Source organism: Eptatretus burgeri, chromosome 4, assembly GCF_056783735.1.
Source record: "Eptatretus burgeri isolate ZD-2024b chromosome 4, Ebu_testis_v1, whole genome shotgun sequence".
In the NCBI taxonomy this organism is placed as follows: domain Eukaryota; kingdom Metazoa; phylum Chordata; class Myxini; order Myxiniformes; family Myxinidae; genus Eptatretus; species Eptatretus burgeri.
The window spans coordinates 84,205,419-84,219,416 of record NC_140964.1 but is presented as its reverse complement, the minus strand read 5'-3'; the positions used below and the strand labels follow the sequence as shown (position 1 = coordinate 84,219,416).

General features: G+C 40.3%; 1 protein-coding gene across 1 annotated transcript in view; it reads right to left on the bottom strand.

The window, feature by feature from the left end:
• Positions 1-2,562: 2,562 nt before the first annotated feature.
• The window catches only part of LOC147028566 (55 kDa erythrocyte membrane protein-like), an 88,436-nt gene continuing 77,000 nt past the window's right edge, over positions 2,563-13,998 (bottom strand). The window contains exons 8-9 of the mRNA XM_085879089.1: positions 8,488-8,565; positions 2,563-8,070 (exon numbers count right to left, since the gene is read on the bottom strand). Of these exons, the coding sequence (XP_085735215.1) occupies positions 7,693-8,070; positions 8,488-8,565 (456 nt within the window). The 3' untranslated portion in view covers positions 2,563-7,692. The remainder of the gene's footprint in view (positions 8,071-8,487; positions 8,566-13,998) is intronic.

Below are 13,998 nucleotides of genomic sequence, written 5' to 3'. Positions count from 1 at the left end.
TCAGTGTTGCTGAATCAGTTTCTTGGCAAATGTTATACTGGGAGGTTTTCCATTTCCTTCTTAGTAGTAGTTAGGGTGGGAATGGGGGAATTTGTTCATGATTCCGACAATAGTTTGCCAACTCTTCACCAAGGACTCCGTGGGATTTTTAATGTCCACTAACTAATGCCAGCAGACAGGACGCCTGTTTAACATTCATCCGAGGGACGGAACACACATTGATGAATCACCCTGACCGTGAAACACCAGGATGACGGTTTATAACTGGGCCGGGATTCAAACCCAAGCTAGACAGCTGAGACGTGAGTGTGTGTACCTCCAAACTATCCTGCCAGCCCTGCTTGTGATTACGGCCGAACACATCATCTGCTCCCACTTGTTTCTTTCGACATCACAGGCTGGAGCTTCCTCCCACACCTCTCATCCCACATCATATCAACAACCTTTTGATGACCACCAGTCTTGTTTGGCCATTTCCAACTCGGTTGTTATAGCTGCTTACTTCATTACAATAACAGGTTCAAAAACTAAATACCCATGTATTCACTGCCTAAGAGATTCAAGGAGCTTCTCCAATCCTGGCAGATTCTACTGGTTTGAAGCTTCTGGATCAGAGTCAATCAAATCTACAGAACGTGTCTGAAGGACTTTGGTAGATGTCAACGTGATGGTCCGCAACATTCAAACTCACAGTGTCCACATTTTGCCAAACAGCTCTTTCCCTTAAAGTTCTTCATAAACGAGCTGCCTATGGTGGTCACCATGTCCATGTCCATGACGACTTCCACTTCCGTCCGTCTGTCATATTGGCACACGAGATTCTGCAGCTGACAGCTCGCTCATGACCGGCTGTTGTTCACCTGTGATGTGTGTGTGCCGTTCAGAGTGTGCCTGAGATTTGTCATTGCTCTTATCACCGCTTTGAATGTCAGAAGGTTTGATTGTTTTTCAGCCCCGCAGTACATTTGTTGCTGTAGCTTTCATCACTCCTACCATGATGTAAAGTTCTGTGCTCCATCTAATTTGTCTTGCTTCCAAGTACATATGCAGTCCGTACTGGAGGCATGATGTTTTATTTGCTTTCATCCGAGTCGTACTTTATGGTGACTGGAAGATAACTAGTTATGAAAATACAATTTGTGCAAGTCTACGTAATTATAGGCGACGAGTGGTAGCCATACATTCCATGCTACTTGGATGAATAACGGAAATTGTATTTGTAAATACGTGTTCGGTAGTTCAATTAGTTAACGTCCTGGCTTTGCTGTCTTCTCTGATCACATGCAAAGTGTAAGTTTGAACTTCCATCAATAAAGTAATTGTCACAATTATTGCAAAGACTAATCCATGTGATTAATTGACAGTGAGGTATTTCGGACCATCAGGGCAATTGGACATCGTTTTCTCAGGCAAAGTCAATTGGACTCCTGGAACGGCATCTCAGGAATTGGAAGCGAGTAAATTCAACTTCAGGTTTTAAAAGGGTAGTTTTCAAAGTCTGTTTTCTCCTGTCTCTCCCCAGCTCTTCCTCTTTCTACTCTTTCATCCTTTTCTAGTCACTCCAAGTTACATGCTTTCTCCCAGCATCCACTTCCTTGTGAAATTTCCACCATCCAGGCTCGATGCTCACCTACACTGCTTTGTTACCCTCTAGTCTCACTTGTGGAACATCGCTGAACCTCAATACTACTCTTCCTTCCACTGATTCAAGTAGGCAGTACACCACTCTTTCAGGTTATCTGCCATCCCTAACAAATATTTTCGATTATTAACAATCCCATGCAGTCACAGGTTGATGTTTCATTATTGAAATCATCTGGCTTGGGGCAGACCACCACCTTCTGAAACCAAAATCCATCTTGACATAAAAGCTGGATCGAGTTCCATTGGATTCTTACCATAATTCACGGACCGGTGTTTGTGTGTGTGTGTTTGTTTGTCGCACTACTCCTCATACAGTTCTGGGTCAATTCGTACATCCAGACTTGCTACAAAGGATCATCATGGCCCCAATTAGTGTATAGGGGTGTTTTTATATTTGCCTGTAGGTTTGTGAGGGGGAGTTTCCGCAAATTCTCGATGTAAATGTGTGTCGTGTAGCGCCGCCTCCAGGTGGGAGAGGGTATTACAAGTCTCCACCATTTGCAGTGCAGTATTCCTGTCCCCATGTTTTCCAGTCCAGTCAGGTGTTTTGAATCATAAGCAGAAAGTATGTTTTTGCTTCATGCACGTAACCTGGGTCTTTTTTTGCTGACATAGAGCTAGTATGCACACTGATTGGATCAGGAGAGAGAGAGAGGGTGGACACACACACACACACATACTCCACAAACTTCAGAGAGACAGACAGACAGACGGGCGGTTTAAAAACAAAAGTTTAGGTCAGTTACCTATACAACGCCAAAATAAAAGTATGCGTCAGAAGAACACGTTGCATGCTTGGAACAAGCTCACCCTTGGGGCGGGGAGTACTCTGCTCGTCATTTATAATTCCCGAGAGCATCAGTACACATATAAAATAATAATTTCACTTTCTTAAATCTTCATGAAAAAATTAGCAAAATATTTTGACTCTGAAAAGTGCCTCAGAGTGGTTTATTCATATTCAATCATTCAATCGCTCATAATTCCATTCACGGTTTACATTTAGAAAAAAGACAAAGAGATGGGAGATCGTCTCAGCAAGCCAATGCCATGAACTACAATCCAAAAGAGGCAGTGTGAAAAATACCACATGGATTTGCAAAAAAAAAAAAAAACAACCTCAAAATCAACACCTTTTTGGACAAGCTTTTCAGGAAGACAAAAATCTGCAACAAGACCAAATCAAACATCCAGCTTTCGAGGTGATAAGAATCATGATATGAAAGGCATTCAAACAACTGCACTTTCTGATGAGTCAAGAGAGAAATGGAGTTTTAAAACCAAGAAGGGGATTATAATGGAATTAAAAAAATATTCCAGCCACTGCATGCCTTTACAAAAAAGGAAGGACACAGAGAGAGACTGAGACAGAGAGACAGAGAGAGTGACAGACAGAGAGGCAGGCATTCCATGCAACATCAATTTGAAACTATTCGATGAACGACTGCTTAGCAGGCTATTAATTATGTCAACAATCTAAGGTGGGTTAAGGATGGAGGTCGGCATTGTTGAGGTTAGGGAACAGACAAGCAGGAAGGAGAAGACGGATATGATCTTGATAAGAAACTAAACTATTGCATATGCAAACTGCAGGGAGGATTGCAAAAATAAAGTTGTCTTCTGTCTCAAAGTGGCTGAAGTGACAGATTTTGCAGAAATAGTTAATAACATGTAGGTCATGGCAGGAGGATGTTGGTAGTTTTTACATTCAGGGGCAAATAAAATAGCATACATTTACTATGAAGAGTTCAGGAGTTTAAAAAAAAAATAGGTACAGGTTATTGTGTGTAGCTTGCTTGATGTAAGGGGTTGTAATGTTATGTTCTCTGGCATTATTCTGGGAATAGGAAGGGCAATAGAGTTCATGAGGAGAGCAAAAGATGTTCACCTACAGGGTGCCCCACAGAAAACCAGGAAATTTGAGATTTATTTTGCCGTATTTTACCATATCAATAAACTAACATATAATAAAGTGTATCTTTGTTTTACACTACATTTAAGTTTGCTTTTGTTTTAAATAAACTGTACCAAATTTCCTGGTTTTCTGTGGGGCACCCTGTAAATTAGAAAAATGTGCAGGCAACAAGGGTTTGCATTTAGGAAGCAGTTTTAGGAGCAAATGAACGTTTTCAAAGGCATGGGCGAAACAAAACAAGCAGGGGGCACGAGAGTTTGAATGGAGAATGGAGGAGAGATATCATTTATTTTTAGGAATAGCAGAGAGAAGTGAAGTGACAAAGGGAGGAAATGTGTAAGTGATAGGGGTGGGCAGGAAATAAAAATTACAGGAAAGGAGGAGTTAAAATATTCCATACCAATGCCAAGACTCTAAATAATAAGGTGAAGGAGCTCAATACTATAAAGAGATGATTTTGATGTAGTTGTAGTGATTGAGACTTGATTTGCTGGAGTGAGTAATTGGAAGAAAGGATTTGAACGTTACACAATGTACAAGTGTGAACGGTAAACAGGAATATTTGAGGAGGCACCTACCTGGGTAAGAGGACTGGAAACGTTGAAAAAATATTGTATCGATAGAAAGGGATGACATTAAACTGGGAACTGAGATGAAGGATACTGTTACTAAAAGTAAGGATGCTGCTGCTATAGGGCTCCAGAGGTGAGGAAAGAAAAGGATAAAAAGATAAGAAATGTGAAAATCTAGTGGAAAGGGAAGAGCAATGGTTATGGGGGATTATGCCTTTGACAGTATAGATTTGGTCTCAAGGTGAAGAGAAATGCTGGGGGCAGTGCAGGAATTTCTCGATTTCATACAGGATTGATTGTGGATAAAGCTTACAAGGGTGAGGCTAAGATGATCCATCTATTGTGGATAAAGTGTAAGTTGGTAAGTATTTAGGGATGAGTGACCAAAATGCAGCATGAGAAAGACTATTATTATGAGTTGGATGCTGGGATGTTACATTAAAGAATTTGGATTTTAGTACGGCAGACTTTGAGGGTATCAGAAGAGGATAAGTTCCTATAGATTTTGACAGGGTAACGGGGTGGGGGGGAGGGGCAATAAGCATCAGAGAAATGGTAAACTTTTAAGGAGCAAATTCACAGAGTAAAGAGTAAATATATTGCATTCAGATGGAAAGCAAGAGCCAAGAAAACCAGGGTGTATGGAAAGGTAAGTTAGGAATAGTATAGAGGATAAGCGGAAGACATTTATTAGGGATACAAGTGCCAAGTGCTAGGTGGGGTCCACGTACTACGCCCACATTGTTCTCAAGACAACAAACACAACTAACCTCTGCCCCCTTACCAAAACTTCTGCACTCTTCTCACCACCCATCATTATACTCACCAAATCCCCCCTTAAATCTTAAAATCTATTAAAGGTAAGAACTTAATTTTTTCATTATTAACCCCATAATGCGGCCTATACTACCCCCACCAAGTTTAATGGCAATCACTCAAGTCATTACAGAGAACCATCCCTCCCCACTCCCCTATTCAAAATCCTATCCCCCTAAATCGACAAAAACAAGAATCTTAAAGCTAATAATTTAATTTTTTCACCAAAATCCTTAATGGGGCCCCCCATTATGCAAATCACGCCAAGTAGCACTGCAACCCATAGGGCTGTGAGTGAACTGCAACGGAACCCAATTATAGAGATCCCACTACCCCCTTCTCCACCCCCTCCTAAAATTACTACCCACCCCTCCCCCCCCCCCATTATGTGTTAAATTTGGTTGTAATCGTGTTAGATGTTACAACACCCCACCCTCCCCATCCCCTTCCGTTCCCCCAAGACACTCCCCATGGGCTCCAGTTATGTCTGCTAAAGTTGGTGGCCCTCCAATGTTCTGTTCTCAAGATATGGAAAATACAAGGGAACAGACAGACACAAAGTAAAATGGAGTGTAACAATAAACTGTGTTTGTGTCAGCTTTTCTTGATGCGAGACTACTCAGCAGATACATTGTACATAGGGCAGAAATAATGTCTTGTATCAATGTAAGAGCAAACTGAGGTGAGTTAACTTAAGACATTAACTTGGCAGGCCAAAAGAGTAAGCGATCGAAAGAGATACGGCAATAAATTTAAAAGAGAATAGAGCAAGGTCTTAAACGTATTAACTGCATAAGGATTTGCCTGTTTGCCTTCCTATTCCTGACCACCTGGCTCATGATGCAGGGAACTCAACTTCAAATCCAAAATACCATCTCAGTTTGGACATGGACTGCTAATGTACTTGAATATTAATGTGATGGTACATTCATGTCCACTCATGGGGTTTTTTTTCCTGCATGTGAGACATGTACAATCACTGTTAACAAATATACAGAAAAAGTCGGAAAGGAGCAGGCTTCGATAGGTATAGGCCGGTACAGGGATAGCACAGAGATATTTATTAGTGATAAAGGTGAGATGGTAAACTTATTAAATGGCTATTTGCTTTCAAAATGTACAGATAACGCAAAGTTTAGGGGTAAGGTATATGTGGTCATCAAATTCAGGAAAGTCGAGATCTACAATCATAGAATGGGAAAAAATATTGGCAGATGCAGTTAAACGTTCGAAAATGTAAGGTATTAGACGTGGACAGAAGTAACAGAAAATAGGAACTACTTAATACAAGATGAAACGTTGGACATGTGACAAGACAGAATGATCTGGGGTGGTTGTCGATACGGGATGTACACAGTCGCTGCAATACCGGGCAGAGCAGTAAGAAAAGCTCATCAGATTTTAGGTTGCATTCGCAAAGGGATCGTTTATAAATTAAAATATTGAGTGGCATTAACCTTATCTAGGAATTCAGTGAGGCCTCACCTAGATTATTCTGTCCAGATGCAGTGATCGCAATATCTGAAGAATGATGTAGTTGCCGCATAAGGTTTTCAGTGTGGTGCAAGCCGATTGATTCCAGGGCTACATCGACGGACCTATGAAGAATGCCTGAGAGAGACTGGATTTTTCTTACATAAGAAAAGAGGCAATTACAAGATTTCATTGAAATGTTTAAAATCATGAAGGGCACTGATAAAGTCGATGCAGGACAGCTTTGTACCAGGATGGATGACAGTGACAGGATCAGGCGGCAGAGCTTGGAATTAATAAGAGGAGAGTTAAAACGGTAGCAATGCATGGGTATTTCACAGAGAATCGTTAATGTTTGAAATGGTCATCCTGGGAAGGTTGCAGCATGCACAGTAGATAGGTTTTCAAAAATTGGATAGAAACTTGGAATCAAGAGGATAGAGGTGCCAGGAAAATCGGTCAAAAAGGTAGGGAGCACGGGACTGGTTTGTGTGATCTATGGATGTTGTGTGCATGTTGTATTATCTGTAAAATTGGATATTACTTTTTAAAATATATATGTATATCATTTTGTGAATGATCAGTTACATGCATTTCTTTTCCCAACGTATAGTTCCCCTTCTCCGTTCCTATTTCTACTCTTTCCTCCCAAGCTCTGGCTAGCCTGGGTTCGAATCCCGACACAGCTATAAACTGTCATCCCAGTGATTCTTTAATGTGTGTGCCATCCTACGGATGGACGTTAAGCTTGCATCCCATCTACCGGCATTAGTTGGTGGACGTTGAAGATCCCATGATGTCCGTCAAAAAGAGTAAGTGAGCTATCGCCGGCACCATGGCCCAAAATTCAAAATTCCTACACGAACCTGGTGTTCCCCCTTTCCCAAGAGAACAAAGTACAAAACGGGTCAATAATACCCCCCCCCCCACACACACACACACCCCAAGGGGGTGCTATGCCCCTTAGCTGGGCATGCAGATTAGTTGTAGTAATAGTCGTACTCTCAAGCTCTCCACCTCCATCTTTCTACCCCTTTTCCAGATTGAGTTTTAGGAATGCAGATATGGAGCCACATGATGGTCCAAGTCGTCTCCTTCTGTGCATTCCTTGTGTGTAATCATGTTATTGGAATACATTTATGTACAATCAGTAATTGGAAAGCAATGCAAATTAGAAATCCAAAATAATTAAAAAAAAATTAACCAGAGACAGACAAACAAAAAGAGAGACACAAATAAGTCAGACAGATAAAGAGACAAAAGCAATTGACATCAAAGTGTTGTATATCTCGATGATGGAACAAAAGGATCATATGGAACAACTGCTTTTGTTTTATCATGATCTGCCTCGCTTTCCTTGTCAACAGAGCTGTCATTCTTCTCAATGAGTTGTTCTCCTTTTCCCTCTCTCTTTTGCTTGGCAGAAACTGTCGGTGAGTTTCTTGGGGCATCTGCGAGCCAGGAGAGTGGAAGCCAACGGGGTGTTGATCGTGCCTCTACAAAAGCCTCATAAATCTTCTGAACAGGAGATTGTGCAGCAAAACGTGAGGTTGAGTGAGCATGGTGTAGCGACACTGACACATGCAGGCATCGGGCAGCCGAACGACGGAGGGCGAGTGAAGCTTCACGAAGAGCTAAGAGAGAAGGATCCTAGAAAAAATAGCATAAAACAAGAATTTTAATTGTGAATTACACACCCAACCTGTCCACCAAGTTTCGTCCAAATCCATCCATAACTTTCTCAGACATTGTACTATATATCGTTTTTAGCCCTGTCACTCAATGGTTGTTGTTTCGTAAGCAGCCAATGGCTGCTGATTGCATCGTTTATTTCTTGAAGCACAGCTGTGCCACTGATGCAGTGTCCTTGTTACCAGTAAGCTCATACACATTTTTGCCGACCTCGGAAGGATGACAGGCTGAGTCAACCCATCTGGTGTTATTTAACGGGTCGACAGGGGCCAAACTCAAGACCCTAAGATCTCAAGACAGCCATGTTAACCGTGAAGCCAACACCAGGCTTTGAGATATCTATCCCTTCAGAGTAGGTAAAGGGCAGAAAATTACCTCATTTGGAGCTGGAGGTGGAGGTGATAGAAAAACCACAAAAGGGGAGAATTCTGGTGTCTGCAGCATCTTCACTGCCTGTGAGAAAGGGAAATCAGTCAGTCTTTCAACACACACAAACAACAATTATTTAAAAACACATATGGTGCAATATATATATATATATATATATATATATATATATCGAAGAAAAAAGCTCATTCTACCCACTGACTGATATTTAAGATCGGTACCTTCCGGGTGATGTAAAAAGCTGAAATTTGCGTGCCGATGGACATTGAAGCTGGTACACCAGAAAAATAACAGAACTGTTGGAAAGCATCCGCAAAAGAAAATATAAATAAATGAAAATAAATAAATGTACACTACCGGTCAAAAGTTTGAGAACACCCCCATTTTCCCAGTTTTTACTGAAATTTAAGCAGTTCAAATCCAGTGAAGAAGCTGAAATGGTACAAAGCTAAGCGGTGAACTGCCAGAGGTTTATAAACAAAAGTTTAGGTTACCAAAAAGAAAAAATAATGTAAATTTCAGAGTTGTTGAAAAGGGCCCTTTCAGGGAACAAGTAATGGGTAAGCAACTGCAGCTGTTCTGCAGCAATGGAAATAAATTAAGCCTTGAAAGTTGATGCAAACAATTCTGACAGGTGTCCCAACTTTGTTGATTAGTTACAAACCCTCTGTCTGTATAAAAGCAGTGTTGGAACAGACTGTGTTGCTACACCCTCTGAAGCATTATTTGGACAATATTGCACTGCAGAAGTAGTATATTGCTATCATAATGGTGAGAAAAAGACAATTAACAACGGAAGACAGACAGACCATTATAACCCTTAAAAGTGTAGGTCTTTCCTTCAGAGAAATTGCAAAGGAAGCCAAGGTGTCAGTGAGTACAGTTTCCTACACCATCAAAAAGCACTTGGAAACTGGAGGAAACTCTGACATGAAGAGATCTGGCAGACCCAAAGCCACAATACAATCAGAAGACAAGTTTCTGAGAGTCAACAGCTTGTGTGATAGGCGGCTCACAGGACAGCAGCTTCAAGCACAGCTTAACACTGGTCGAAGTAAGGAAGTCTCAGGATCAACTGTGAAGAGAAGACTTCAAGCTGCAGATTTGAAAGGTCGAGTGGCAGGAAGAAAGCCATTGCTAAGATGGCAAAATACAAAAAAGGCTTTTCTGGGCCATAAAGCACCGCCAGTGGACTACTGAAAACTGGATGAAGGTCTTATGGACCGATGAATCGAAATTTGAAATCTTCGGTTCATCACGCAGGGTTTATGTACGTCGTCGAGAAGGTGAAAGGATGGTTCCTCAGTGTGTGACACCAACTGTCAAACATGGAGGAGGAAGCATGATGATCTGGGGCTCTTTTGCTGGATCCAGAGTCGGCAACTTGCACAGAGTGACTGGCACCCTGAATGAAAAGGGCAACCACAGCATTTTGCAGCGCCATGCAATACCCTCTGGTCTATGCCTCGTTGGTCAAGGGTTCATCCTACAGCAAGATAACGACCCAAAACATACCTCCAGGCTATGTCAGAACTACCTTAGAGGAAAAGAACAAGACAGAAGGCTTCAAATCATGGAATGGCTAGCACAGTCTCCAGACTTAAATCCCATCGAGCTGGTTTGGGATGAACTAGACAGAAGGGTGAAAGCAAAGCAACCTGCAAGTGCAACACATTTGTGGGAACTTCTACAAGTGTTGGGAAGAACTCTCCGAACAATATTTGATTTCCATTGCAGAAAGAATGCCACAAGTATGTTCCGCTGTTTTATCTGCAAAAATGTGGCTACTTTGATGAATCAAAAATTTAGATTAAATTTTGTTCAACAAAACGATTCTATGATTTCTTTTTTATCTGCAATTGTTTATTTGTTCTATGCTTTCATTTCAGAGTACATTGAAACTTTTAACTCCTTAAATTTCAGTAAAAACTGGAAAAATGGGGGTGTTCCAAAACTTTTGACCGGTAGTGTTGGTGAACGACCCAAGGCAAGGGGGAAGCATGGTTCATTATTGCTTACAATGCATAAGCATACCCCGCTTGTATGTATATGTGTATATATATGTCTATATATTTTTATTATATAAATGTACATATATTTTTATTATATAAATGTACATATATATATATATATATATATATATATATATATATATATATATATATATATATATATATATATATATATATTGTTACGGTGGTGGAAATTCACAGAACACCATTCAGGTTCCCCAGAGATCAGTTCTTTCAATAAGTAAGTGTTTCAGGATAGGAATCCCCACCGATGTGAAAGGGCAATATTCGTGTGCCGGGCTGTGAATCTTTGAGTTAGCCGTTATTCTTTTTCCATCTTTTATTTTAAACAAACAACATCTCCTCAACAACAACTCCACAGCCACGCCACCACCACCACAACAACAACTCAACAACCATGCCACCTCCACCAGAACGCCATCAACATCGCGCCATCAACATCGCGACACCATCACGCCCGCCTGAGCGACAGTGGCAAAGTGCCGTCGATATGAACTCGTGGCGTGACGGGAGGAACCACATTCCAGCCTCCGTGTGCAGTCAGCCGTTTCACGGCTGATTTGCATAAACAGATCAAAACGGGCTTTGCCTTGGAAAAAGCCAGCCAATCGGAACGTCCGTGCGCAGACAGCCGTTAAAACGGCTGATTTGCATAAACGGATCAAAACGGGCTCTGCCGTGGAAAAAGCCAGCCAATCAGAGCTGAAAGGGGTGGAGCCAGCCTGGGGTGAAGGTTCAAAGGTGAAAGGGGGAAGAAGGCGCCGATTTCGGGTGGTGAAGCCTACAGCGGCTTCTCCCCTCGGGGCTATAAAAAGGCGCGATGGGACGCCGACACGAGCAGTTGGTGGTGACGCTGGTGAGCGGAGGTGGTTGTTCGTCGTTGTTCACGGGTCGTTCACCGGTCGAGCTTGGAGTCGTCGGAGCTAGCGGCAGCATCGGAGCGTGGGGGTCCGGGCAGACAGCCCTGATACGGTCGCGCGGCGCCGAGGAGTGAACGGGGTCTACAGGAGCATCAACTCTGAAAGAGCAAGGGACCCGTTTGCTCCTACGAAGCGTCGCCGGCCAGGCTCGCCAAAAAGGGGCCGCGACGAGGCCGACCAAGCAGCCGTACAAGCTGCTCGTCAAGCCGCCCAAGCGACTGGCGCGTTCGCGACGCACCGGACCAAACGGAGACACCAAGGGTCGCCGATCCGAAGACCATCGAGTCACCACCAGGGTGGCCAGGTAACCTGCCCGGCCTCTTGGAGCCCCTCGGTCAACCAGGCCTCCGAGTTATTAATAAAGGCTCCCAAGCCCGTTTCTTTCCTTGGGTTTTTACGTGAAAGTCTGTGGCGCCTTGTCTCAAAGTAGAATTGTGAGTAAGTACGTGCTCGTACATTCCGAATAGAACTCTGCTGTAGGCTTTTGCTCGTGTCTTGTCCCCACCCCCACCCCCCCAATCATTGACTGCATGCCTACTGCAAATAAATGCCCCATTGTTTAAATGTCAACCTGCTTGTTGCATCCCTTTTTGCCATTGACTGTCATGGTGTGCTCGGGATATTAACTGGCTTTTAAAGCCAGTAAAAGTAAATCTGGTCCGACGGGACTTGGCGATTATATAACCTCTCGGCTTCGCACACGGAACGAGCTGCTTCAGCGGCTCGGTTTCATGCAGGTCCCATCGAGGTATAGACTCCCAGTATTTCTGTCCGCGCGAATAATTAGGTACATCGATAATTCGGCGATCAACCCTGTAGCGCGTGGATAGAAGAATTGGCTAGTTTATGATGCGTTAAGGCATCCGTGACTGGATTTCGGGGTTGGTCCGGAAAGTCACGACTGGATTGCGGTCTTCGGTGGGGGCGCAACCGCGATTTGGCTAGAACGGTCGTCCGCACGCCGAACGTGGCGGAAACCCGTAACAATATATATATATATATATATATATATATATATATATATATATATATATATATATATATATATATATATATGTATTTGTATTTGTATATGTATTTGTATATGTATTTGTATATATATATATATATATATATATATATATATATATATATATATATATGTATTTGTATGTGTATATATATATATATATATATATATATATATATGTATTTGTATGTATATATATATATATATATGTATTTGTATGTGTATATATATATATATATATATATATATATATATATATATATGTATTTGTATGTATATATATATATATATATATATATATATATATATATATATATATATATATGTATTTGTATGTATATATATATATATATATATATATATGTATTTGTATGTATATATATATATATATATATATATATATATATATATATATATGTATTTGTATGTATATATATATATATATATATATATGTATTTGTATGTATATATATATATATATATATATATATATATATATATATATATGTATTTGTATGTATATATATATATATATATATATATGTATTTGTATGTATATATATATATATATATATATATATATATATATATATATATATGTATTTGTATGTATATATATATATATATATATATATATATGTATTTGTATGTATATATATATATATATATATATATGTATTTGTATGTATATATATATATATATATATATATATATATATGTATTTGTATGTATATATATATATATATGTATTTGTATATATATATATATATATGTATTTGTATTTGTGTATATATATATATATATATATACACACACACACGAGTAAAGGTGCCCGTCTTCAATGGGCGTCACTGGCAACATATGGTAAAAGACAGACAGCATGAATGTATTTTAAACAATATATTATATCATTTTTATCCATTCATTATCATTCAGGTTTTCCCCTTCGACTGTCCCGCAGTAGCTCCACTACGATGACATTACCATGTAGTTTAGTGACTACACAACGTGTACCATTCGTGAGTTCCGGAGGATCGATAGAGCGCATTAAAATTACAGGGCACCCTTCTTTAAAGTGATCCAAAAGGCCGGATCAGTTTCGTTTACAGATTTATATCTTGTAGATTTTAGCTGGCCAGATCAGTTTCGTCTCCGTATACATATGTTGCAGAATTTAGCTGATTCTGAAACTGTTAACAGCATGTCGATCGGATGGTTCTGTGATTTTCTACGGTAGTAAACAGAAGTACTACTTAAGCCTGTACGCCACTATGCGGAGACCTGAGAACCTAATATTTCACAACAAAGTAAAAACTCACAAAATTTGAAGATATTTTCAATAAACAATTTATTATTATATCAATTAAATATCATTTTTATCCATTGATAATATGAATTGGTCTGTACAGCTATAGTTGTTCTCCTGGGATCATGCAGTAACAAAATTCATTTCATGCAGTAACAAAAATCTGATGGTGGAACAAAAAAAGGGGCGTGCCGAAATATTAATATAATTTCATTTCATGCCCCATTGTT